Here is a 25,800-nt window from a genome sequence, read left to right on the forward strand (position 1 = left end):
ATAGCATGGCTCAGTTGCACCAAAATGTTCTTTTTATTTATCTTTTACAGTGCCTAACAGTTTATATATTTGTGTAGGTAGGTATAGGTGAATATTTAGGTATTTGTTTATTTTGTCCAATTATTTTACCGAAACCTGTGATTTTATTCTACTCATCTGCAATCATGTCACGTCACACGACCACCAAAAGCCTAATTGGCGATACAATAACATTATTATGGCAACAAATTGTCGAATAGCATTATTAAAATGATCACTCATGTGAATTAGCCGCCAGCCCAGCCGCACGCATCATTCACACAGCTCACGTCGACGCTTGCATTCGGAGTGGAATGCAATTCTATAACGAGAACAAAGCCACATGGGAGTCATCTATCGTCCATAAATCATGTATGAAAATCGTTAATATAGCATGGCTCAGTTGCACCAAAATGTTCTTTTTATTTATCTTTTACAGTGCCTAACAGTTTATATATTTGTGTAGGTAGGTATAGGTGCATATTTAGGTATGTGTTTATTTTGTCCAATTATTTTACCGAAACCTGTGATTTTATTCTACTCATCTGCAATCATGTCACGTCACACGACCACCAAAAGCCTAATTGGCAATACAATAACGTTATTATGGCACCAAATTGTCGAATAGCAGTGTTGAAGTGACCACTTATGTAAATCAGCCGCCAGCCCAGCCGCACGCATCATTCACACAGCTCACGTCGACGCTTGCATTCGGAGTGGAATGCAATTAAATTGAGCATTCGATAACGAGAAAGCGACGTGGGATCCTCGCCGCGTGTTAATTATGAATGGCGTTTTTAAAACCGTTAAAATTTCGCGTATGTAAAATGCTCTTTTCACTCATCTACTAAGTGCTAAAGTTAAAAGGCATATTATTAATAACTATAGCCTATTATTATATTAGCGGAACCACCGCTTCGCTCACGTGATATTTTTGAAAATCGATTTAGTTTGTAAGCTGTGAGGACAAAACGAACATTTTTTGGGTTTTATCCAATTAAATTAGAGCCTCGATAGCTCAACGGTTGAGGAGCGGATTGAATTTCGAAAGGTCAGCGGTTTAAACCCCACCCGTTGCACTAATTGTATTACCCACTCCTGGTACAAGCTTTACGCTTAATTAGAGGGGAAAGGGGAGTATTAGTCATGATTAGCATTAATTGTAATATTCTTATTAAAAAAAAAGTTGTTTACTTAGGTATAATTTATTTGTTTAATAATATTATTTTCATAAGTACCTAGGTACTAAGCTGTTACAATGCTCAAAAAAAATGTTTTAACTGATGGTATGTAATCAATAGACATTAGGATCACGAGGTGCAAGAATGGTGCCGGAAAGCGCAGCGTTGGAAGACTCCCACTAGGTGAACAGACGATATCAAACGAGGCGCAGGAGCCGCTGGATTCAGGCGGCGCAACACCTTATCGTGTGGAAGTCCCTACAAGAGACCTATGCCCAGCAGTGGACGTCTAGCGGTTAACGATGATGATGTAATGTAAGATGATGATGATGGTGATCAATCTTGTTATATATGTATGTGGAAGGAAAAAAAGGAGAGGAAGACCAAAGAAAAGATGGATGGATTGTGTGAAAGAGGACATGTGTGTAAAAGGGGTGGAAAATGCGTTGACTTATTATGACAGAAGGGAGTGGAAGAGATAGACATGTTGTGCCGACCCCACATAACGTGGTATTAAGGACAAGAAGAAGATGATCATGATGGTGATCAATCCTGTAAACTGTCTGGGTCCTTTTCGCACAGGAACTTCGCCACCCGGTCGCACCAGTAGTCGTCCAGCTTGGCGTTAGGGAACATGCCTCCGCAGTGCTCGCCCGGGCTTGCATTGTCCGGCTGTCCTATCCCCCACTCAGCGTATCCTACTTCTTCTAAAAGTTGTCCTAGAACCATTCAATAGATTTATTTTTTATTTTATTCAGATACAAGTTAGCCCTTGACTGCAATCTCACCTATTGATAAGTAACAATGCAGTCTAAGATGGAAGTGGGCTAACCTGGAAGGGGTATGGCAGTTTTTATTGAACCCACAACCCTCCGGTTTCTACACGGCATCGTACTGTAACGCCAAATCGCTTGGTGGCACTGCTTTACCGGTAGGGTGATAACTAACCTCGGCCGAAGCCTCCCATCAGACCGAAGCTGGTAAAAATCATAAAATATCAAACCTCTGCCGAGAATCGAACCCGGAATTTCCCACTAATAAGACCACAGCGATTGAGTGAGCGCTAGGGAAGTCGTCAAAATCTTGTGCCTACTTGCTAGAGTTTCTTTTAGACGTAATTTTTGCGGGATTAAAAAATAAGATTTCTGCGCAGGTACATCGGCGTAACTTATTATGCTAATAATGTTTTTACTTACCATGTACAGTTCTCCACACACGATCTTTGCTCCAATCAACCAAACCAATGTATGTGACTTCAAATTTTGAACCAGTTGGATTGTGACGACTGTTAATATCCTTTATAACAGAAGCCTCATCTCTGCTGTTGATTATAGCCAGATAGCCTCCTTCCGCTGAGCAGACCTTGAAAGCCTGGGCCCATATCAGCGGGGTCTTATGAAGCTTGTAGCAACTACCAGTTTTCGCGCTAAACTCGTATGCTGAAAAGAATTTGGAGAAAAATAACATAGATAAGATAAACCTACCCGATGCAAAGTGATAATGTTACCAAATTGATTTGATTATAAATTATAGTCCTCGATTGCTATTTCACGTAATGGTTGGTACTGATGCAGTTCAAATTAATGATTTTAAGGGCCTTTTCAGAGCGACGCGGACGACCCACGCGGACGCCCGCGACGGACGGCAAAATGAATGAAACCTCAACAACTCCGCGTCGCGGACAGCTCCGCGTCGCTCTGAACGCGCTGTTGAGGTTTCATACACTCCACCGTCCGCCGCGGACGTCCGCGCAGGCCATCCGCGTCGCACTGAAAAGGCCCTTAGGCTTAGTAATGTAAATATCAAGCACTAATCGAGGTACGTAGCCGCTAACAAAAGCTTAACTTATCTGGAAAGGGTCTGTCAGTTTTTATTAAACCCAGATCAATAGGTTTCTACACGGCATCCTAACTGACTATTGAACTTGATTAAATTGCTCGGCGGCAAATCTTCGCCATTAAAGCGGTCACAAACCATGGCTGAGGTTTCCCACCAAACCAGACCAGAGGCATAGCAAGACTCGAACCCAAAACCTCTCATTAATAAGACCACAGCGCTCATCACTATACCAAATAGATGGCCAAAAAGTTAAGTCCTGAAAAGTAGAAAAAGTATTGCTAACTCGGTCATTCAGAATATTTACCTCTGTCGGTAGTTCCACACGGCATAACAGACATGTTTTCAGTGCTTTTCTTGTAGCATACGAACGGGAGCACCTCCGAGCAGTTCACGTCTGCCACTCTACCGTGCACGTAGGCGATGCATTCCTCGTTATTGCCAGCATTGTCAGGCTCCCCTGGCAGCCATTGCACGGGCATTTTGGACAAAGGCACTCCTAAAATATGGGCGAAAATAATAATATGTTCCGAAAGAATTAATTTTGTCACTATAGAATTGATGAATTCCTTAGCGACAAAGTTGTATGGGAGCTTCCGGTTGAGCTTTCAGCTGTGCTTGTGGGCACAAGATGGTGTAGTGTATTGTTACATAATAATATATGATTCGAAAAGAACAACCGAAGCTTTATTATGAGTGAAGTAGTCTTGTAAAAGCAAAAATAAAATGCTGACCTTCAAGAGAGTAAAAATATCCTTTAGAGAAGAGCGAATGAACTCCGACGTAGATGCCTGCACATTCTGACGATGACTTATTCATTTCGAAACGGAGTGCATTCTGCATGTATGCACTTACAGGTGAAGCTAACACTGCACCTGTAATGATGAAACCGTTCTTAATTCTATGAAATTGGGAGAGATAATATGACATAACTTATCCATTGATGGCAATCATCCTCGTCCACTGGACATAGTTCTCTTGTAGGGGTTTCCATACGCCGCGGTTTTGAGTCACCTGTATCCGAATTCCGACGGTTCTTTGCAGTTTGCTTGATGTCATCTTTTCACCTAAAGAAGGATCTGCCAACGCTACGCTTTCCAGTACGAGGTCGATCTGAGGGGATTATGGTCTATCGATTCTTCGAATTATATGTGCCCACCTTATTTACCTACACACTTCAGCTTCGTAATATGTTGATATGTCTTTTACTCTGGCCCTCTTACGGGTCTCTTCAATGAAGAAATGGCAATAATTAGCTTTAAACTTTTTATCTGGAATATTCTTCGCAATTGCTAAACAAGGCTTTCTGCAGGTAGATGATTATGCAAGGAGAGTTTTCAAAGATTCTAGACTATTAGGATTTTAATGAAAGTACTATTTTTGTGAAAGAGGCTTTTTTAATCAGTTTTATTATAGACACAAAATCCGTGCGTGAAGGCGTCCATGTTGGGAAGGAACCATAGATTAAAAATGTGTAGACATAGTGACTGTTCCACAGAGTAGGCATTGTCTATTGATACAATATATTCTAACACCCCCCTTCAATGCTTACTTTATTATTAAAAATTTAGATACCTCCCAACATTTACACATTAATTAACAAAAAATATACTTTACACACATACCTTAACAAAAATCGAAAAGCTAAGTTACATTTTGAAACAGACCAAAAAAATTCCAAATGATTAAAACCTTTAAAATTATATTATCAGGTGGACCATACATGAAAACTTATGCAACACATTTTTAGACAAAGCTTTTGTAAACATATCAGCCACCTGATGTTCAGTTTTTACATATTTCAAACAAATTCTACCTTTATTGACAAGTTCCCTTATATAATGATACCTTATATCTATATGTTTAAGCCTTTTTATACATGTGGTGCTTGCAACTGTAATAGCAGACTGATTATCACAATACATTATTATCTTATCAGTATGAATATCAAAATCTTGACACAAGTTTTGCAACCAGCATGCTTCGCTTGCTGCCATGCTTAATGCTATGTACTCTGATTCCGTAGAAGAGAGACTCACTGAACTTTGTTTCTTAGAACACCATGAAATTAAGCAATTGGAATACATAAAACAATAGCCGGTGGTGGATTTTCTATCTTGCAAGTCTCCTCCCCAGTCAGCATCACAGTAGCCTATCAATGACGCATCATTACATTTGTATACTAACTTATAATTTAAAGAATATTTTACATATCTCAAAACACGCTTTAAAGAGCTTAACAAAGCAGTATTTGCTCTGTTTTGGAACCTAGAAAGTATAGAAATTGACACACATAGGTCTGGTCTTGTTCCTAAGACTGCATACATTAGACTACCTATTATCTGTCTACACTGATTTTCAATATTTTTATCACAACACTCTTTATTTTCCAATATTTTTGTATTAAAGTTTTGATCAATAGGGGTAGATATCGGTTTACAATCTTGCATGTTAAATTTTCTTAATACACTTTCTAAATAACGTTTTTGATTTAATTCAGTAATACCAGAATCTAAATTTTGCTTGACATTGATACCTAGAAAGTCTGACACTAAACCTAAGTCTTTCATGCTAAATTCTTTATTTAATAATAACTTAAAATCTGATATTTGTTTTTCATTACTTCCAAAAATCAACAAATCATCTACATATAGAAGAACATACATTTTATCTTTACTATCACACTTTGTATATAAACATGAGTCACATTGTGACCTTTTAAACCCAATTTTAGAAATTGTAGAGTTGAATTTTTGGTTCCAGCTTTTAGGTGACTTTTTGAGACCGTATAACGACTTATTTAGCTTAACTATATTTTTATCCCCACTATAAGCCCCATCAGGTAACTTTATAAACACCTTTTCATCAATTTCCCCATACAGAAAAGCCCCAGTAACATCCATTTGATATATAGGTAATTTACACTGAGTTGCTACTGCGGTAAATAACCTGAAAGTTGACAGCTTTGCCACGGGTGCATAAATATCATTTAAATCCATTAAATCAGTTTGCTCAAAGCCTCTAGCCACAAGCCTCGCTTTATATTGGATAGTATTACCTGATTTCTTCGTTCTGAAAACCCATTTACTGCTTATAGCGTTAGCATTTTGAGGTAAATCACAAAATTCCCAAGTATTGTTATTTTTTAATGTCTCTAACTCCCTATCAATAGCTTTTTGCCAACTACTAGCATCCTGCCTACACATAGCCTCTTTGTAAGTAGTAGGTATTTCATCTACAGAAGAAACATTATTACACCTGAAAAAAGAGGTTTTCTTACGGATACGCTTAGGTTTATCTTGTGTATAGACCACAGTGTCATTTTCACTACTCCCACTTTGACTTTCAACCTCATACATACTTTCTTGTTCATCACACAAGTTTTCTTCACACACAGTACTAGACTTTGATTCTAAGTTATCACTATGAGTGCTTTCTACATACACAGTTTCTTCATGTACTTGTGAAGACTGTTTTTCTTCAGAAAATGAACTTTTCATGAACACTACATCACGCCTAATGTCAACCGTGTTTTTGAATGAGAAATATATTCTATAACCCTTAACATTCTCACTGTAACCCACTAATATACCTTTTTCGCCTTTTGAGTCCCACTTCTTTCTTTTTTCTTTAGGAATATGGGCATAAACAGGTGTGCCGAAGATTTTTAAATAATTTATATCAAACTTTTTGTTAGACCACAACTCATAAGGAGTTTTATCTTTTATAGTACTTTTACCTGTTCTATTTAAAACATATGCAGCTGTATTAACTGCCTCTGCCCACAAATATTTAGGTAACTTCTTAGCGCACAGCATAGTTCTAGCCGCTTCAATTAAAGTTCTATTTTCCCGTTCTGCCTTACCATTTTGCTCAGGACTATATGGCACTGTTTGTTGATGAATAATACCACGTTTATGAAACAATTGAGCTACATCTTTGTTCAAAAACTCTAACCCGTTGTCACTTCTAAAATATTTAACTTTATTTCCCGTTTCATTTTCAGATTTATTTAAAAAATTCTCTATACAGATCTTAACTTCATCCTTCCCTTTCAAAAAATACACACTCCTATAGTTAGAATAATCATCCTTGAAAACAACAAAATACCTTGCACCTCCAAGCGACGTTTGTTCCATAGGGCCACAAACATCAGCATGAATTAACTCACAAGTTTTGGTTGTTTTTATCTCACTACTTGGAAAGGGTAAACGATGGATTTTGCCCTCTAAGCAACTTTCACACTGTTCTTGCACACTACTTGCACCCTCAATGCAAATGTTATTATTTTTTAACACCTCTTTGACATAGGTCATGTTTTGGTGAGCAAGTTTTTGATGCCACTCATTTAAGTCTGTATTATTTTGCACCATATTTATTTCACTACATTTATAACGAAAATCTAAATAATAAAGGTTATCAATCCTCTTTGCAATAGCAGACACTTGGTTTTTCTTGTAAAATTTACATGAATTTTCATCTGTCACCATGACATAACCTTTAGACGTAACACATTTTACAGAAAACAAATTAGTTTTTAAGTCGGGGACATACAAAACATTATCTATGGTCGAGTCGACCCATACTTTACCATTATATACTTGTGCCATTAAACTGCCTGACCCTAACACTTTAATAGGTGTGCCATCTCCTAGCATTACAAATTTATTTGTCATATCAGTAAAAGAAGTGAACAATTCTTTATCTTTGCACATATGATCACTCGAGCCTGTGTCGACCAAAAAAGTAGATTGGTTATAATCTTTCAAAGAGTTTGAGACTACAAATGCATTGCTAGAGCTAGTACCTTGTTTATTTAGTCTAAATTTACACTGACTCTTCTTGTGACCTAATTTCCTGCAAAAATAACAGCGGAGTTCTGGCTTATTGTTACCGTAGGCATAATTTTGATTTTTCACTGGACTGTCCGTCTTCACTTTACACTCAGATTGAGAATGATTATAATTTTTAGACCGAAAACACTGAAACTTTTTACCACTATTCCTGTTAGCTGCAAAAGCTGATGCAGGCGTTGAACTCGAAGCCTCCTTCATCCTCTCCTCTTCCACGAGCAGTCGAGCAACCAAATTATCATATGTTTGTTTGTCATCCGGAGCAGACTCCCATGCTGACACAAAATGTTTGTATTTCTCTGGTAATGACATAAGCACCTTTGTGATTACAAATTTTTCTGAAATATCCTCTCCCATCTGCTTGAGATTGTTCTTTATTTCCTGGATTTTGGATAGAAAAAACGACATTTCCATACCTTCGTCGAATTTAAATTGGAAGAACCGTTGTTGGATTATGTGTATATTTGTCTCACTTTTCTGTTCATACACACTTTGAAGCTTTCTCCACATCTCAGCTGCAGAACTACAGGTTATAATATGCAACATGACGTCCTCAGTCATCCTTGTAACTAACAATGATTGAGCCTTTGCATCCTTGCTTTCCCATGAAGTTTTTTGTGTTGGATCATCGGGCTTGACGCTCTTACCCTCTACGATGTCAAACAAACCTTGCCCTCTCAGTAAAACTGATGTTTGAAATTTCCAAATGTTCCAATTTTTTGGACCCTCCAGTTTACATACCGTGCCTTGAGCCACTGGTATAATAGTTGTGTTTTCCATCTTACAGCTTGCTCCAACCAACTTGATTGTAATAATTGACTTCCTACCTTGAACAGGCAGTATTTGCAGAGATAATTCCGTACCTCGCCGACCGCGCTGCAATGGCCGCCACGCGTTTTTTCAAGTTGTAATATTTCACAATAAATAGTAATCAATGCAAAATCAAAATAGATTACGTGGCTGGGCCGCATAACCTATTAGGATTTTAATGAAAGTACTATTTTTGTGAGAGAGGCTTTTTTAATCAGTTTTATTATAGACACAAAATCCGTGCGTGAAGGCGTCCATGTTGGGAAGGAACCATAGATTAAAAATGTGTAGACATAGTGACTGTTCCACAGAGTAGGCATTGTCTATTGATACAATATATTCTAACATAGACAACTTTTTACCCCGGTGCCAAGTCGCAGACGCTAGTAACATATTGAAAGTAGGTATGACCTTCCAAGTAACACCTCTGTCGGGCGTCGTGCCACGTGCCGGGTACAGCGTGGAGCTTCAGCCATCCGTCCACGTCCTGGTGGTACGTGTAGTCTGAACGGAAATGTTTGCTCTCTGTAAAGACCAAAGATTACTACTCAACTGCTTATGGCAAAAACATAGAAGCAGCTCGTAATTGGGAAGTTGATAAACCTACAGCCCTGTTCCGAGGAGAGCACGTAAAGCCATTGATCCTACGCATGATCTCTTGCATGTCCAATCTCCGTCCAACGGGTCGATAAAAGGAGAAATTGAGACTTCGCCAATGCAGAGTGTAACCAGAAGCTAGCAAAAAAGGAAGACAGATGATTAGTAGTGATGATTACTGATTATAAGGTACTAGTTACAATGAAAAAACGCAAAAAAAAAAAAACAATTTAAAAAATCCTGTATTTTTTATAAGTTCACAATATATTGCAAATAAAACATCTGATTGACGCCAGAGATCAACGACATTGCGTAAGTAGGCCACTCGGCGTCAATACCGCGTTGTAGGGGGGGCATTGACTCGAATTTTCCACGCTATACATTGCGGGTTTGAAAAATACTAAATTACTAAAACTACGAAATAAGACAATTTATTTATTAAGGTTATTGGCATTGGATTGTGTTAAAGTAGTATAATAATAACTCAAGTTTTTGCTAGTGCTCTGGTGACAGCCTGTATTTAGGCTCACATGTATTTTTACTATGCATACATGTAGTTGTAGATTGCCTGCTGCTTGGCCAAAGTTCAGTCAGTTAAGAACATTAGTTTATTTATTGATTTCGAATCATTTTCTACTGAAAAGCTAAAAATTATTATTATCATACTCTTTATTTATACCACCACCAGAAATATCTGTTTTGGCAGATTTTCACACTTCACACAAACATTAAAACTTACCTATCACACCATAAAATGTTAGTAACAAAACTAAATCTTTTATGAAAAGCATGATCCCCACTACTACCACTAGTCACTAGGTACTAAGAGCACATGCAGTAGAGCCACTGAGCCTCTCCTCAGGACAATGCTCGACTGGCATTAATTTGTTTAAGTATATTATTATTGCAATTTAATATTTTACATTTCCTGAATGATAACTGATAAGCTATACATGTTTCATGGTTATTACCACAATACAGAATTTGTTATCAAAAGTCTCACACTAGTATACGTAGCTAGGTATAGCTACGTCGAACTGAATTGATACTAAAAAACCCCCGACACAAAAACCCTCTAAACAAAAATAATATGCATTGGTCCTGTAGTAATATTTCAATCTAAGGGTCGTCGATTCGGGGGACCCCTAAATCTTAAGCAGCTATGTAAGCTCTTCTAAAGTGGAGATCGCGTTTAAGCAGCCCGGCTAGCATGGGCAGTAGATAAAAATTATATCCCCGATTATATCCACTGATTTCTATGACATCAGTGGATATAATCGGGGGATACAATTTTTATCTACTGCCCATGCTAGCCGGGCAGGCATAGTGTGGGACGCCCACCAGAGAGTTCCTTGCTTGTTCTTGAAGAACCGGGGTGATAAAATTTTGACTTGTCATAAGTTCAGTTAAGTAAATTGGCCTAGGTAGGTGCATTTGTTTTGTTTATATCATTCGTGCAGGTATATCAAGATTGCAGTTATAATAAGTATATGCCACATTCTCAGGGAAGTAACTACCTGTACTACATTTTTAATACCTAGAAGTCATGTAAGACCAAAGGATGGAGTCCTAGTTCTTTATAATCTATTTGATTGACGTGATCTACGTTTAAAAGCGTTTCAAAGAAGTTATGAGAATATTGCAACTGCTCGTAGGTACAGACGTGGACATTTTTTACGTACGAATAATTGTAATCGGATTAAAAACACTTCACCGTCTCACCCGTCACTAAGATACCAGCACCGTGTACTTTTACCCCCTGCGTCATCTTATCCCGAATAACTTTAAACACTACTACAATTAATAAAATTAATTAATATATAACCTAATACCTATAATATTTTTTCAACAATATATACACCTAGGTATAAAGCACTTAGGTATATAATATAAATTAGGAAGGTACCTACTATGTGTAACGTAAAGTATACGCTTGAAAATGTAAGAACCTCTACCTTTTTAATTCGGATATAAATCGTTAAAAAAACAACGGCAGAATATACAAAATTAAACTTCGCAATTAAATAGATAACAATTTGTTAATACTTTCTTAAATAGAATGAATTTACGAGTTTTTCATTATTCATTTAAAATTTTATTGCAGGTATAGACTAGGTAAGAGGAGGGAGAATAAAATTAAAACACAAATGAATTAGTTTAAAAAAAGTAAATACTAATAACTAAACAATTTTTTTTTATTAAACTTATTTGTAACTCATTGTACTTTTGGAAAAAAAAAACCATTTTCTATAATATCTGAACTCAGAACTGATGACATGAAGACATTTGCAATCGAAGAAGTTAAAAGGTTTTCAGAGATTGTCTACGAGGCATTACATTACCGGGTTCTGAAAATTTAAAAAAAAATGTTTTGTTTTAAAAGGAAAATTAAGAGGCTAGCTGCGCCGAGAAGTATGAAAAACCTTTGTTTTTTACTTTAATAGCTCTTAAGGTAGGTAATTTTAAATCCACCAGCAGACTGGTGGGTGAAAAATTATATCATCATCATAGATAGATAGATAGATAGAAGTCTTTATTGCACACAAAAACACGTAAACAAACAACACAGAAGGAAGAAAACAGAAAAAACAATTGTGTGCAAAGGCGGCCTTATTGCGTAGAGCAATCTCTAGCAGGCAACCTTTGATACCTTGATACCTCATAATCATGATCAGCCCATCATCGGCCGATTGGGTCTCCTCTCAGAATGAGAAGAGCTTAGGTCATAGTCCACCACGCTTGCCTAGTGCGAATTGACAGACTTCACACACCATTGATAACATTACGGAGAACTCTCAGGCATGCAGGTTTCCTCACGATGGTTTCTTCACCGTTAAAGCAAGCGATATTTAATTGCATGTAACATAATTTCAAAAAGACAAAGGTGCGTATCCAGGATCGAACCGCCGACCTACCGAATAGAAGGCTGACGTCTTAACCACTAGGCCATCACGGCTCTCGAAAAGTGAAACCCACCCAAAATACAAACTATCAACTACCAAGTAATTCATGAGACAGCAATATCTATTACTAGTTGATACCCAAGTCTTAGCCCGCGTGGATATGGTTTTTAATCCCAAAGGAACTCTTTGATTTTCCGGGATAAAAATTAAAAAGTAGCCTATGTGTTATGTCAGGGTATATGCTACCTCCATGCCAAACAGTCAAATTCGCCCAATAGTTTTTAAGTAAAAGAGTAACAAACATACACACGCACGTATAAACTATCGCCTTAATATTAATTGAAAAGAGAAATGTTGGCTTGTTTCTTGCTAGTTCTTCTCGGAAGGAAGGCATTCAAAACCAGTGGTAGATTCCAAACCAGTGGAATTAGTCTAGACAGTAGACCTATTCCATTTATTAATACGCGGCTTACTCGTAAGTCATAACCTTGAATAAAAATAAAAAATAAAAGTAGATTCAAGACGGACGATTTCAAAGAAGCTGGTAGGTACTTTGTAAAAGTTCATTTGAATAAAAGCCTTTCTTTTCGTATGTCTTATGTCCCAGATGAATCAGGTGAAAATGGGAAGAGATTCAGGAGCCTAATGGAAACATACACTATGTATATGTTTTTTCTCACACTGGCTTTGATGTACCCCAACCCACGCACTGAGCGCAAGAGGAAGAGGTTTATCGGTAAGATATTATTTTAGAACCTTCTTATTATTTTGGCTTGTACGTAATTCGTATAAAATAAATAAATAAAGGTTTATAAAGCTCACAAGGAAAAAATGGGTCAAGTGTGAGTCGGACTTGTACGAGAACTCTTTGATTTTCCGGGATAAAAGTAGCCTATATCCTTCTCCAGGATGCAAGATATAAGTTTAATTATGTATAAATAAAATAATTTTAATTTGAATGTGAATTTGAATATCACTATATTCATCAAACTCGATTAATAGATGGCCGAATTAAAGGAGTTTAATGTTGTCAGAGTTCAATATAATATGTACTTAGGTCCTAGTCTAGTACATTCATACATATTTCATTCTTCACTAGTTTCTTTATTCCACCATAATTGTAAATACCTGACCATAACAGATATGGATGTGTAGAGTATCCTTAAAATCCTAACATCATCCCGAGTGACAATGAGGGCCATAATTTTTTTTTTAAAATCAATATGAAGGCTGTATTTTCAAAAGGGATTTATTTAACATTTTAATTAGTTTTCTGGTAGTTGTATTTTCTATTAGGACTTATTAATCTTAATAAGGATTTCCTCCAATCTAGCGGCGTTCATCCTGAGCACAGTGCCATCGCTGGTGATCGTGAGCGCCGACATGCGCTTGCGCATCCTGCGCGGCGACATGGCCAACCTGGTGCGCCAGTCCATCATCATGGTATCCCTCGTCTTTACCATCATCAAGGTACCCATTCATTAGTATATTGAAGGCTTCAAGCCAGAGAGGAGTGGGAGGGTGAGCGGTGCATGCTGCAGGTTGTACGGTCAGCAACACAGCTAGGTTTGACCCGCCAGTAGGTACAAGCGACTATGGGCGGGTGCAAACATAGCTATGTTGCTGACTGCACCAATACAGATGTGTCTGTTTTGGCGGATTATAGCAAACTAGATGATGCCCGCAGCTTCGTCCGCGTATAGGTTTTATAAAAATCCCGTGGGAACTCTTTGCTTTTCAGAGATAAAAATTCGTATGTGTCAATTTCGGGACGCAAGCTACCTCTGTACCGATATAAATAGTTTAACGGATGGTGTTTTTTGAGGATCCCGTGGAAACTCTTTGATTTTTCGGGATAAAAGTAGCCTATATCCGTCCCCGGGACGTAAGTTAACCCCGTACCTCAGATCTGGTTAAACTGTTGAGTCGTGAAAAGCTGCTAGCTTTTTACACACAGACAGACAGACACACTTTCGCATTTATAATTTTATAATATTATATAGTATGGATTAATCTAGTCGTTCCATGTGTTTGTGTTTTCCACAAAGTAACGCCTGCATCTATCTGTTTGTGGCTATCACACTGTCACACTTCACACTAATATTATAAAGGCGAAAGTTTGTGTGTATATGTGTATGTGTGTGTGTGTATGTTTGTTACTCCTTCACGCAAAACTACTTGACGGATTTGGCTGAAATTTGGAATAGAGATATATAATATCCTGGATTAGCAAATAGGCTACTTTTTATCCCGGAAAATGAAAGAGTTCCCACGGGATTTCAAAAAATCTAAATCCACGCGGGCGAAGTCGCAGGCATCGGCTAGTTATTAATAGAAGGAATAAATTCCTCTGATCCCCGCAGCTCATCCTAACGATAATCCGTAAGAAGGAGTTGAGAGAGATAATCGACGAGATAAATGAAGACTACGAAACCTTCAACGATTTACCAGCAGAATGCCAAGCCATTGTGGCAGACACAATCAAAACTACGAAGACTCTTGAAAAAACTTGGATTGGTAAAGTATAATAGGATATTATTATCATAATGATTAATCCATCCCGGCCCACTACTGATCACGAGGTTTCTCTCAGAATGAGAAGGGTGTAGATCTGCTACGCTGGCCTCAAAACATCTGACTGACGCAAGAAGTCAACGAATGTTATGTAGGTAGGTGTCGTGTATAGGTGGTGCACTGACCCCGAGTTTTGCACGCAATACATTGCGGATTAGAAAAAACTAAATCACTACGAATACAAGTACCTATAAGGGGATTGTTTAGGTAATATATGTAATAATGGCGCTATGTTAGTTAGCACTAGCGTTCATTATTTTCATCCTGTATGATAGGATATAAAGATAAAAATATAAATTGTTACGTGGTAAGTAGGTGATGTAACAATATTTTTAAAAGATGTCCGATTGTGGGTTTTGAGCTTGTACTTATTTCACTATAGTTATTTTGGCGGTCACTGCGTCCTCTTACCCGGTGCTCGCCTGTGCTTGCACCATCTACTCTCAGATGCTGTCGGATGATCCTAAACGTTTCATGGTGCATGAGACGGCCATGATCTTCCTCACTGAAGAGCAGAAGTACCAGACGCCTTACTTCGAAGCGATATCGATTTACTCGCTGTATATAGTTTGGGTCGTCTTTCTTGGATTTTCGGGTAAGACAAACTGCGAATCGAAAAGTAACTTTTTTAGGGTTCCGTACCTCAAAATGAAAAATGGAACCATTATATTATGATCACTTTGTTATCCGTCTGTCTGTCTGTCCGTCTGTCGTGTTTGTCAAGAAAACCTATAGGGTACTTCAACTTATCATCGTCATCATCATGAACGATCCATCGCCAGCTCACTGCTAAGCACGGTCGGTTTTTATTCCCATCGTGTCACAGTGTTACTCTGTGCAACTTTTTTATCGATTGTAATTCCCAACGAGTCACACTGTAGCTGTGGTGTGACTCGTTGGGAGAACATTATCGAAAAATTTCCAACGAGTCACACTGTTACTCGTTTGTGTTGGGAACCCACCTAATCATGACCTCGAGTCAAACAAAAACAAAATAAAATACATAATAAGTATGAAAAATATAGTACTTAAATAAATAAGTAAAAATAAGTGTTTCCTTGGGAGACAGTTTCTACTTAATTCTATATTTTTTTCAAGGTTATGATGGCATGTTCTCAGTGTGCATATTGCATGTGTCCCTAAGAATTAAACTATTCAGGCACAACCTACAACACGTTCTAGACGACCTGGATGATATACCTAAAATAAAAGCCAATATAGCCCACTTTGTGGGGCAGCATTGTGCAGTTATGAGGTAATTAAGCTGGTTTCCCTTGAGACTAAGATTTTGAGCTAAAAAGTGTTATAGATCTTGCCAAGTCTTTGAAAATTTGATCAAAATTGGATTTCAATCACTGGGAAATAATGATATTATTATTTTTGATATAGGCAAATACCATATTACGTGGTGCTCTGGCTTCGAATATCATTTACATAGGCTGCACTAAAAGTATCGGGAATGGAATATTTCCACTGTCCCTGTCATATTAAAATCTTTTTAATTGAAAACTCCTTGGTTTTAAGAATCGAATACCATTTATTTATTTAAAAAAAAGATTCTCGGTCTTTTCACAATGTCTTGTCAAACTTGTTTAGTCATTGAGAAAATGGAATTGACTCGAGAAAATTCTAGAGCGATGATTTATTATGACTTTCGAAGTGGTTTAACACAAAAGGAGTGTGTCGACCGGGTGATTTCTGCATTTGGTGATGAAGCCCCATCCAAAACCACAATTTATCGCTGGTTTGCTGAATTTCAACGTGGACGTGTCAAGCTCAGTGATGATCCCCGTCATGGTCGTCCAAAAACTGCAGTCACCCAAGAAAACGTTGATGCTCTGCGTAAGCTGATTGAGGAAGGTCGACATGTGACATACCACGAAATTCAGGCAACTTAAGACATTGGCATGAGTCAAATACAAATATTCTTGCATGAACAATTAGGTGTAAAAAAGTAGTTTTCCCGATGGATACCGCATTTGCTCTGTGAAGAGCAAAAAGCGGCTCGCGTTACTTGGTGCGTCAGAACTCTCGAAAGATTCCACGCAGGATCCTCAAATGCTGTATACAACATCGTATCAGGTGACGAATCCTGGATATATGCGTAAGAACCCGAAACAAAAAACCAGTCACGAGTTTGGGTGTTCGAAAATGAGTTAAAGTCAACAAAAATTGTTCGTTCACGAAGTGTTGCAAAAAAAATGGTGGCCACGTTTGTCTCCAAAACCGGCCATGTTGCGACTATTCCTCTTGAGGGACAAAGAACGGTTAATGCAGAATGGTATGCTAGCATTTGTTTGCCACAGGTCGTTTCTGAACTTCGTAAAGAGAACTGCAACCGCCGCATCATCCTCCATCACGACAATGCGAGTTCTCACACCGCGCACAGAACAAAAGAGTTTTTAGAGCAAGAAAACATAGAATTATTAGACCATCCGCCGTACAGCCCCGACCTAAGCCCTAATGATTTCTGTAATATCCCTAAAATAAAGGATACATTGCGTGGTCAGAGATTTTCATCACCTGAAGAAGCTGTGGACGCCTACAAAACGGCCATTTTGAAGACCCCAACTTCCGAATGGAATGGTTGCTTCAATGATTGGTTCCATCGTATGGAAAAATGTGTCAAATTTCGCGGAGAATACTTCGAAAAGCAATAAATACATTTTTAAATAGTAATGTTGTGTCACTTCCTTGATTCCCGAAATTTTCAGTGCCGCCCTCGTAGTTTGAAATATTTATTAGTTTTTTTATGACGTCTAGAGGTTATATAAAAGAACGATAACTTTTTAGATTGATCTCAAAAATCCAAAAGTGTTTCGAAGTTTGGCTCGTTGGAATATTCTTCAATGCAGTCGTGCAAATCGGAATGGCTCTGATTCAAATAACGAGTAACGCTGTAAGTATACACTCTAAGTTAAACTGTCTGATTGAGCATTAAGAACTTCCTCTTCAATAGAAATGCACAGTTTTAGATTACGGCGCGCTACTCGATCGAAATCAATCGTAATTTTGATTGCTTCTTATTGGTTCTTTCCATTCCATCAGCCTTTATGCGTCCACTGCTGGATATAGGCCTTTCCAAGAGCGCGCCACCAAACACGGTCCTCCGCCTTCCTCATCCACCCGCTCCCCGCCACCTTCTTCAGGTCATCGGTCCAGGGGGCTGGAGGTCGTCCCACAATGCGCATACCGGTACGCGGTCTCCACTCCAGAACATGTCTGCCCCATTGGCCGTCGGTGCTGCGACATACTTGACCTGTCCATTACCACTTCAACTTGCTAATACTTTGAGGTCTCGGTTCTATTGGTCAAAGAATTAATATACAAACAGACTTATCTTTAACTGTGCAGGAAGCGGATATAAACGCAATGTACTACTTCTACGCGGTGGCTACAACGGTGCACATCTATGTGCCCTGCTACCTCGCGTCCGATGTCACTCATCACGTAAGTTCCAGCATCAGCATCAGCGCCCCGGCGGTGTCTCGAGAGACCACGTAAAGCCTTTGATTCTGCACCTAATTTTCTAGAAGGAACCTATTTCCGCTACAGCGTAATTTTAATAGATTTTTAGGGTTCCGTACCTCAAAAGGAAAAATGGAACTCTTATAGGATCACTTTGTTGTCTGTCTGTCTATCTGTCTGTCGGTCTGTCCGTCGTGTCTGTCAAGAAACCTATAGGGTACTTGACCGTTGACCTAGAATCATGAAATTTGGCAGGTAGGTAGGTCTTATAGCACAAGTACAGGAATAAACCTGAAAACCGCGAATTTGTGGTTACATCATTTAAAAAAAGTTAAAATGTGTTTCAATTTTCAAAGTACGATAACTATACCAAGTGGGGTATCATATGAAAGGTCTTTACGTATACATTCTAAAAGAGATTTTTATTTATTCAAGTGCGAGTCTGACTCGCGCTTGGCCGGTTTTTTTTAAACGTGTGTCAAAGCAAGTCTTAAGTATCAATCAGCTGGCATCCACTTGTGACTTGACCGCTATTATTTTGTTTTTGTTTTTGATTGCAGGCTGTGGAAGTAGCGACGGTAGCGTACAGCATCCCGTGGGAGTCGGTGCAGGACACAGGCATTAAGAGATCGGTCGCTATCATCATAGCCAGGGCTCAGACCCCTATCAACTTCGAGGCTCTAGGCATGCTGACTTTTAATATGGAACTCTTTGTATCTGTAAGTATGTTTTGTAATTAGTTATCCTATTGCAAAGCTTATCCAACGCACCTAGTTTCTCCTTTCACCAAAGGTTGCCTGCTGGTGCTCTGAGCAATAAGGCCGCCTTTGCATACAATTGATTTTAGTTTCTTTGTTATGTCTTGGTTATTTCATGTTTTGTGTGCAAAAAAGTTTTCTATCTATTTATCTTATAAAACCCACTGCAAAATAAACGAAGAAATTCTAACCTGCGATCTTACATTATGGTGGTAATTGATTATGGGGCTATCCTGAAAGGAGTAGGTATGGCAGTTTTATTAACCAATCATTCTGACATCTTGAAAGGTCTTCGAAGAGTGTGTCCACGCATTGCAGTAATTATTATAATAACTAATATCATGTTAATTCATAAATAATTACTTTGATTTTTCAGATTCTGCAAACATCATATTCAATGTACACACTTTTGCGATCTTAAAACTGTAATCTTTCTAGAAAAAAGTAAAAGTGTTACAAAATAGTCACCACTGCAAATTAATAGAGCCATTTATAATATTCTCGATAAAGCACAAGAATAAACTGTAAAAAAAAATTAGTTTCATTTTGAACCTACCTTTTAAAGTTCAAATGGATAAGGATGATAAACATACATTATTCTCTCATACAGGTATTAAGTACATCTGTAAAATAAAGTCTTTTCTTTTACTTTTACATAAGACTGGAAGAGGTACAGGAATCGTACCTACCGAACGCAAAACATTTTGGCGAACGATTATTTGTGATTCCGAAAACGAAAATAATGTTAACAGCACAAAGGGGCCTAAGGCCAAAAAAATTCGGATGTCCTTAGACTCTGTTATACGATCAAGAATAGAATAAAACTTCATAAGTAATCACATTTATTTAATTAAAGCATCTTTCTCCGTACACAAAGTATCCGTTGAAGAGGAGCTCATCAACACGCTCTCCTTCTGCAGACTTATCTGACTGCCGATATCTTCGTTACGATATCTCCTTTTCTTTCTCACTTCCTTCTCCATTCTCTCACAAAGGCTTACCACACTCCCCCTTAACTCCAGAGGAATATCTCTGACTATAACTTCACGTAACAAAGTGTTTCTTACTTCGTTATTAACGCGAGATTTACTGGCATTTAAATGACGTTTCTTTTCTGTCCTTTTAAATTTACTCTTCATTCGTACTATGAAAGCATTTATATTTCCTTTTGACCACTGGATATAGATCCAAACGGTTGTGTTAACACAAACTATAAATGTTAGCAATAGACCGCATATGCTTATCACACAAAAAACTATAGATAAAATTGCAGATTTACATCCATCCTCAAAGTTTATGTCAGATTTCTCACAGGGACATAGTTTCCCGTACATAAGATCTTTCAGTAAATGCAAATTTTGCGAAATAGTTGAACAATTAGATTTGAATTCAACTTGAACATCATCTTCTTTCTTTGTTGATTGAACGATGGTTCCTAAGCCTGTGGTGATCGCATATATATCTTGTGTTGTCAGTGGATTTTCTAAGTTTTTACAGAGGTTTATAGAAGGCACGTATACTATATTCGGAAGTTCTTTCTCAATGTCTCCAACGCAAAGCGGTGTTTTTGTACATCTGTTGATATCTTTATCGTAGAAAGACCTTTGACCAGCATATTTGACATCACAGTCTATTGGTAAGCAATCATCTAAAGAATTTTGATCCAATGTTTCACAGGCCATACTGTTGCTATTGCTAAGATAGTATTTTAGCAATGGATGAGAACGTCTAGCACTAATTATTCTGGTATCTAATGGAATATTAATGAGTAATCTATCTCTATTTTTAAGACAACGATAATTTAGCAGAACATCACAGTAGCCTACAAGATCGTGCGGGCATAGAGTTGGAAAGACATACTCAAGCGTCTTCCTCTCTCTAGGTTTAATTACATCGAGAGTTTCATCGATCACCTGCATGATGCCACAATCTTCCTTTTCTAGATCAGTCAAACAGCACTTCTTCACTCTTGAATATACTTTACAAGTTCCAGTACGATTTTCATTTACAATATCTACAAAAAACTTAATTCCAACAGAATTCTTCTCAAGCGGCGAAATGCCTTTGTCAACAACAGATATTATGGCGAAAACTTGAAAAATTGGAATTTTTATCAATAAACAGTAGAAAAGGAATTTGTAGGACATGACATTGTCAAATTTGACTAAAGAGAAGTGAAAAAGACTTCTATCTTTTATGCCTAATTTAACATCTATCTAATCCTATCCAAAAAAATCCAAAGAGTCTATGTAAATAACCATAAACCGTGAATATGCAGACACGATATAAAACCAAGAAACGTACTTACATACCATACCTATCTTAAATCAAAGTCGTCATAGCAAAATAACCTTAGATCTGATCTCTTAAAATTCATCCCTTACTGAGATTTTGTATTCCGATTTAATGAAATCTGCACCACGTTCAGCAATCATCATTGTAGGTGCGTTCGTATTAACACTCGTTATAGTAGGCATAACACTAGCATCTACCACTCTTACACCTTTCAAACCTAACACCTTTAGCTTACTGTCTACTACACTTGTCGGATCATCTGCTTTTCCCATTTTAACCGTACCTACCGGATGGTATACATTATAAGTCAACGTCCTTGCCATACATTCCCAATAACTATCACTAGCAAAGCTATGCCCATCACAATCTTTATATTTAACTCTTTCAAGTTTCGCTTTTGCATTTCTAAATACATCTGTATCTACTATTTGTGTAATACGTTTAAGATTTTTAATAAATATATCCATATCACGCTTATCACTGAAATATTTTGAAAAGATTTTTGGATGGTCAGCAGGATTTCTTGAACGTAACAGTATTTTTCCTCGTGAGAATGGTCTACATAGTGATACAAAGAATATTATCATTTCACTCTCTGAGTTCATTTCTGCAAATTGTTTACAAATTTCATCCGTAAATGACATGATGTTTCTACAAGTTGAATAAACATATGAGGTGTTAGGAACAAAATAGTTATGGTCTATTTGCACGTCAGGAAGTGTTTTACCATCTGGTACTGAAATAAAAGCGTTAATGTTAGGCTGATCGTAATTAGTGCTGTGTGGTCCTGTCTGTTCGAGCAAATATTGCGCCACTGCTTTGTGCCAGTAATCCTCGGTTTGTTGCGCCGCTCCTGTATTCAACGTTACTGGAACTGGGATTCGTACGTGATCTTGTAAATTTTCACCAACGGGTAAATCTACTATGACATCGACGTCTAATTCTTCTAAGTGTTTCTTTGGTCCTATACCTGATAGCATTAATAAAACAGGAGAATTCACTGCACCTGCACTTACAATCACGTCTTTTGAGGCATGAAATGTATTTATATGACCATTAGATCTCTTAACTTCAATACCTATAGCTTTTAAATTCTCGAATACAATTTTATTAGCAAATGTATTCTTTAGAAGGTATAAGTTTGCGCGATCTTTTGCTGAATTTAAAAAACTAGTTGCAGTACTTACTCTTCTACCTTTATAATTACTTCCTCTTATCTTTCCAACGCCCATCTGTGTGGGTCCATTTAAATCGTCCAAATACAGGAGACCCATTTCAGAATATGCCTCTAAAAGCTTATCAACTATTTCGGTATATGTAAAGTTTAATTTGTCAATAATGAACTCGCCGTTGGTACCATGATTTTTCCTCAAATCTGGATCGTTCAGGATGAAAGGATCAATCATTTTTTCACTTTTCATAAACGACTTGCGGATCGACGACCAGTCCCATCCGTCACCATCAGTGATATGCCAAGGTTTGTAATCCCCAGGACTTCCCTTCATATGAAGAAGTCCGTTGATAGAGCCAGTGCCTCCCAGCATTCTTCCTCTTGGCCAGAATGATTTTCCATCAGTGCAGCCTCTATTTGTTGAATCGTCTCTTTCAGTGAAATACTGCCACACTTGGTCACTTCTGTGTGTGGCTCCCGAAAAATTTGGAATCTGTAATTGAAAAATTGGAAATTCAATTTTGATGGGTTAGACGTGTGGCCCGTGTGGCATATCAATGATTGCGCTGGGTAAACAACGCTGACTCAATCTAGTACCTGGATGGGACTTTGGAAGTTAAAATTTGTCTTGTGTGTGTATTTTTCACGCAAAACTACTAGACGGATTTGGCTGAAATTTGAAATGGAGATAGATGATATCCTGGATTAGCACATAATTATTAGGCTACTTTTTATCCCGGAAAATCAAAGAGTTCCTACGGGATTTCAAAAACCTAAACCCACGCAGACTAAGTCACGGGCATCAGCTAGTATGTAGAGAAATTGCCAAATTGCCCTGCCGGGAATCGCTATCTACATGACTCACAATGCTTTCAATTGGAGGGTCACCACCAGCTTCAATCAGCAACACTTTCCAGTGTGGAACTTCCGTGAGTCGATGCGCGAGGATCGAACCAGCTGTTCCTGCACCCACGATGATAAAGTCAAACGTATCTCCATCTGAAACCATTGTCTTTCATATTATCATCACCATCAACCCATCATCGCCGGCTTACCTACTGCTAGAAGCATGGGAACTAAAGTGAGGGAACTCTCGATTTGATCCTGCAGCTTGATTACGGTAGAATGACAGCTAAAAAGTCACGATCGCTATCACCTCTGATTGGTTGACGCTCGCTCACTATTGGCTACAATGCATTATTGCAACAAGAATGGCATTGGACTTCGTCTGTGATGGCGTTTGCTGGCGCGCGTGCTGTGCTTGTTTGGAGTGTTTTTTTTTGTTAAGAGTGGCTGGTTTTTGTGTTAGTTGGTGTTTTTTGGTGGTGGAACTGACTGGGAAGCGCTCTAAAGGGGCGCCGCGCGTATGTCGGCGGGCGCCGGCGCAGACGGAGTCCATACTTGTATAAATTCAATAACTTGAAAATATCACAAACTTGACATTGGCTAATCAGAGTAAAGCCAGATTTAAAGAAAAAAAAAAAAGAATGGCATTTTAGCTAATAACAACAATGTGATTGTAATAATGATTGCTACAGAATCGACGAAATATCAAATACTAAGCTATGATGGATGACGTGAAATCAAAGAAAAAACCGGGCAAGTGCGAGTCGGACCTGCCCACGAAGGATTCCGTACCGTCGTGCAAAATATTTTAACATTTTAATGTGCAATTTTATACTGCAAGTTAATGACAACAGAGCCATCTATATTAAATGTGACTTTTTAATTTTTTTGTGGCGTAACAACAAATTCACGGTTTTCGGATTCTCCCTTACTTCTAACATCTTGAAACGAGACAAAATGCCAGCAGTATAGCGTTGCCTCTTATTAACAGTGTTTTAAGTCTGAGCAAATCACGAGCACAGTCAAAGTGTGTCCTATAGATGTCAGCCTAAATCTAGTACCTACATAATAGGCAACGAACCTTGAACACGATGACTATGGTCGTCAGGCCAGGGTTCAGTGATAAGACACTGAGCAGCGAGCATGTGCGTCACCAGACTCGCGAAGGTGCTTCCAGCTGCACCCTGACTCATCGGGCATGGGCTGCTCAGGCACGACATGGTGTGCTGATGTCGCAGTAACTTGGACTGGACTGGCTGATGACTTGGACTCTTGATATTCGCGACTGAAAGATGGAACCAATTGTTGTTAATTCTCTAGGAATTCTACGTTTAGCACTTTTTAGGGTCACAAACGGGACCTTATTAGCCTCTAAGCGTCCGTCTCTCTGTCTGTTAGCGGGCTGTATACTTAGATAAGATAAGATAGTAATTTATTTGCAAGGAAGTTGGTACAAGAAAGATGGAAGTTAAATACCAAATAATGAACCTTATAATATGTACCTATAGTCCGCGACTGGTTGAGATGGGAGTATGAGGCGGGGTACGCCCCGCACACCCGCACGTAACCGGCGGTATCCCGCACCAGATTAGCCGTTAGCGCCACTATAAATAACCACTGCATAAATTCAACTTATATAATACTAGCGACCCGCCCCGGCTTCGCACGGGTGGACATTTAATTTTTCTATTTTCCGGGATAAAATATAGCCTATACGGATTCGGAAGAATCCCTAAGTAATGGTAAAAGAAATTTTGAAATCGGTCCAGTAGTTTTTGAGCCTATTCAATACAAACATACAAAAATACAAAGGTTTCCTCTTTATAATATTAGTATATATGTGGACATCATCAAACGAGTGGCAACGAGCCGCTGGATGGCGGCGGCGCAAAAACGTGGCGTGTGGAAGTCCCTACGAGAGACCTATGTCCAGCTGTGGTCTATCAGTTGATGATGATATTGATGATGATGATGAATAGATGGATAGATATACCTACCTTGTGTTTATTCATTTACAAACGTTCGTCGCCACAATTAGCTCGCTCGATACTGATAAGTAAACATCGATTTTATAATAACAACGTTATCATTACTTATAGTACCTACCTAGGTATTAAAATTATAATGTTATTAGGTAGTAGATAGGTATTTAATCGCTGTGTCCATAAATTATAGTATTTATAAAGAATTAGAACAGCTGTATCTACGTTGTGTAGTAGGTAGGTAGGTACCTACTTAATTAGACATGTATTTAGTAATAAAATTCATAAACATACTTATTGCACAGTGTAAGAATGGTAGTTAATTACCTATGTTATTATGAAAGACATATCTATGTATGAAAGATATTCACTTTATTTATAAAGCCAAAAGAATTAATTACATCACAGAATTCTACCAGTTTAGGTACCTACTTAGGCAGGTATAAACGTACCTAGTGATTACATACTCTTTGGGTAGGTACCTATATCTTTTACACAATAATAAACA

The 25,800-nt window shown here is 38.1% G+C and overlaps 4 protein-coding genes across 6 annotated transcripts; 1 reads left to right on the forward strand and 3 right to left on the reverse strand.

Moving 5' to 3' along the window:
* Positions 1–1,466: 1,466 nt before the first annotated feature.
* Positions 1,467–10,272, reverse strand: LOC123871562 (C-type mannose receptor 2-like). The gene is made up of 6 exons (XM_045915434.1): positions 10,035–10,272; positions 9,110–9,223; positions 3,770–3,910; positions 3,343–3,534; positions 2,396–2,638; positions 1,467–1,918 (listed from the first exon to the last, which is right to left on the reverse strand). The coding sequence occupies exons 1-6, from the start codon at positions 10,084–10,086 to the stop codon at positions 1,746–1,748; spliced, it is 915 nt and encodes a 304-aa protein (XP_045771390.1). The 5' UTR covers positions 10,087–10,272; the 3' UTR covers positions 1,467–1,745.
* Positions 10,273–12,712: 2,440 nt separating this feature from the next.
* LOC123871555 (odorant receptor 45b-like) lies at positions 12,713–19,484 on the forward strand. 2 transcript variants are annotated; one of them, XM_045915421.1, is made up of 9 exons: positions 12,713–12,934; positions 13,532–13,668; positions 14,562–14,715; positions 15,155–15,367; positions 15,871–16,027; positions 17,566–17,671; positions 18,127–18,222; positions 18,801–18,959; positions 19,375–19,484. In XM_045915421.1, the coding sequence occupies exons 1-9, from the start codon at positions 12,790–12,792 to the stop codon at positions 19,417–19,419; spliced, it is 1,212 nt and encodes a 403-aa protein (XP_045771377.1). In that variant the 5' UTR covers positions 12,713–12,789; the 3' UTR covers positions 19,420–19,484. The 2 variants fall into 2 exon arrangements, with proteins under 2 accessions (XP_045771377.1, XP_045771378.1); XM_045915422.1 differs by lacking the exon at positions 18,127–18,222.
* A 347-nt stretch (positions 19,485–19,831) lies between these two features.
* On the reverse strand, positions 19,832–21,145 carry LOC123871554. The gene has a single exon (XM_045915420.1). It carries the CDS (start codon positions 21,143–21,145, stop codon positions 19,841–19,843), a length of 1,305 nt encoding a protein of 434 aa, XP_045771376.1. The 3' UTR covers positions 19,832–19,840.
* Positions 21,146–21,332: 187 nt separating this feature from the next.
* On the reverse strand, positions 21,333–25,349 carry LOC123871542 (glucose dehydrogenase [FAD, quinone]-like). Of its 2 annotated transcripts, XM_045915397.1 has the most exons (5): positions 25,308–25,329; positions 24,799–24,914; positions 24,392–24,595; positions 23,330–23,463; positions 21,333–22,957 (listed from the first exon to the last, which is right to left on the reverse strand). In XM_045915397.1, the coding sequence occupies exons 3-5, from the start codon at positions 24,528–24,530 to the stop codon at positions 21,365–21,367; spliced, it is 1,866 nt and encodes a 621-aa protein (XP_045771353.1). In that variant the 5' UTR covers positions 24,531–24,595; positions 24,799–24,914; positions 25,308–25,329; the 3' UTR covers positions 21,333–21,364. The 2 variants fall into 2 exon arrangements, with proteins under 2 accessions (XP_045771353.1, XP_045771354.1); XM_045915398.1 differs by lacking the exon at positions 24,799–24,914 and having other exon boundaries at positions 25,308–25,349.
* Between the last annotated feature and the right edge of the window lie 451 nt (positions 25,350–25,800).

This window comes from Maniola jurtina, chromosome 14, assembly GCF_905333055.1.
Source record: "Maniola jurtina chromosome 14, ilManJurt1.1, whole genome shotgun sequence".
Taxonomy (NCBI): Eukaryota; Metazoa; Arthropoda; class Insecta; order Lepidoptera; family Nymphalidae; genus Maniola; species Maniola jurtina.

What these genes read in the sequence shown, in the direction of transcription:
- LOC123871554 (XM_045915420.1), bottom strand. Translation starts at nt 21,145, where the DNA reads ATGTCCTACAAATTCCTTTTCTACTGTTTATTGATAAAAATTCCAATT.
- LOC123871555 (XM_045915421.1), top strand. Translation starts at nt 12,790, where the DNA reads ATGTCTTATGTCCCAGATGAATCAGGTGAAAATGGGAAGAGATTCAGG. An exon ending in TCGTCTTTACCATCATCAAG is followed by an intron (nt 13,669 to 14,561) that starts GTACCCATTCAT and finishes TGATCCCCGCAG; the next exon opens with CTCATCCTAACGATAATCCG. An exon ending in CAGCATTGTGCAGTTATGAG is followed by an intron (nt 16,028 to 17,565) that starts GTAATTAAGCTG and finishes ATAACTTTTTAG; the next exon opens with ATTGATCTCAAAAATCCAAA.
- LOC123871542 (XM_045915398.1), bottom strand. Translation starts at nt 24,530, where the DNA reads ATGTCGTGCCTGAGCAGCCCATGCCCGATGAGTCAGGGTGCAGCTGGA. An exon ending in CCATAGTCATCGTGTTCAAG is followed by an intron (nt 23,464 to 24,391) that starts GTTCGTTGCCTA and finishes CAATGGTTTCAG; the next exon opens with ATGGAGATACGTTTGACTTT. An exon ending in ACCCTCCAATTGAAAGCATT is followed by an intron (nt 22,958 to 23,329) that starts GTGAGTCATGTA and finishes TTTCAATTACAG; the next exon opens with ATTCCAAATTTTTCGGGAGC.
- LOC123871562 (XM_045915434.1), bottom strand. Translation starts at nt 10,086, where the DNA reads ATGCTTTTCATAAAAGATTTAGTTTTGTTACTAACATTTTATGGTGTG. An exon ending in AACATTTTATGGTGTGATAG is followed by an intron (nt 9,224 to 10,034) that starts GTAAGTTTTAAT and finishes TGGTCTTTACAG; the next exon opens with AGAGCAAACATTTCCGTTCA. An exon ending in ATATTTTTACTCTCTTGAAG is followed by an intron (nt 3,535 to 3,769) that starts GTCAGCATTTTA and finishes CCCATATTTTAG; the next exon opens with GAGTGCCTTTGTCCAAAATG.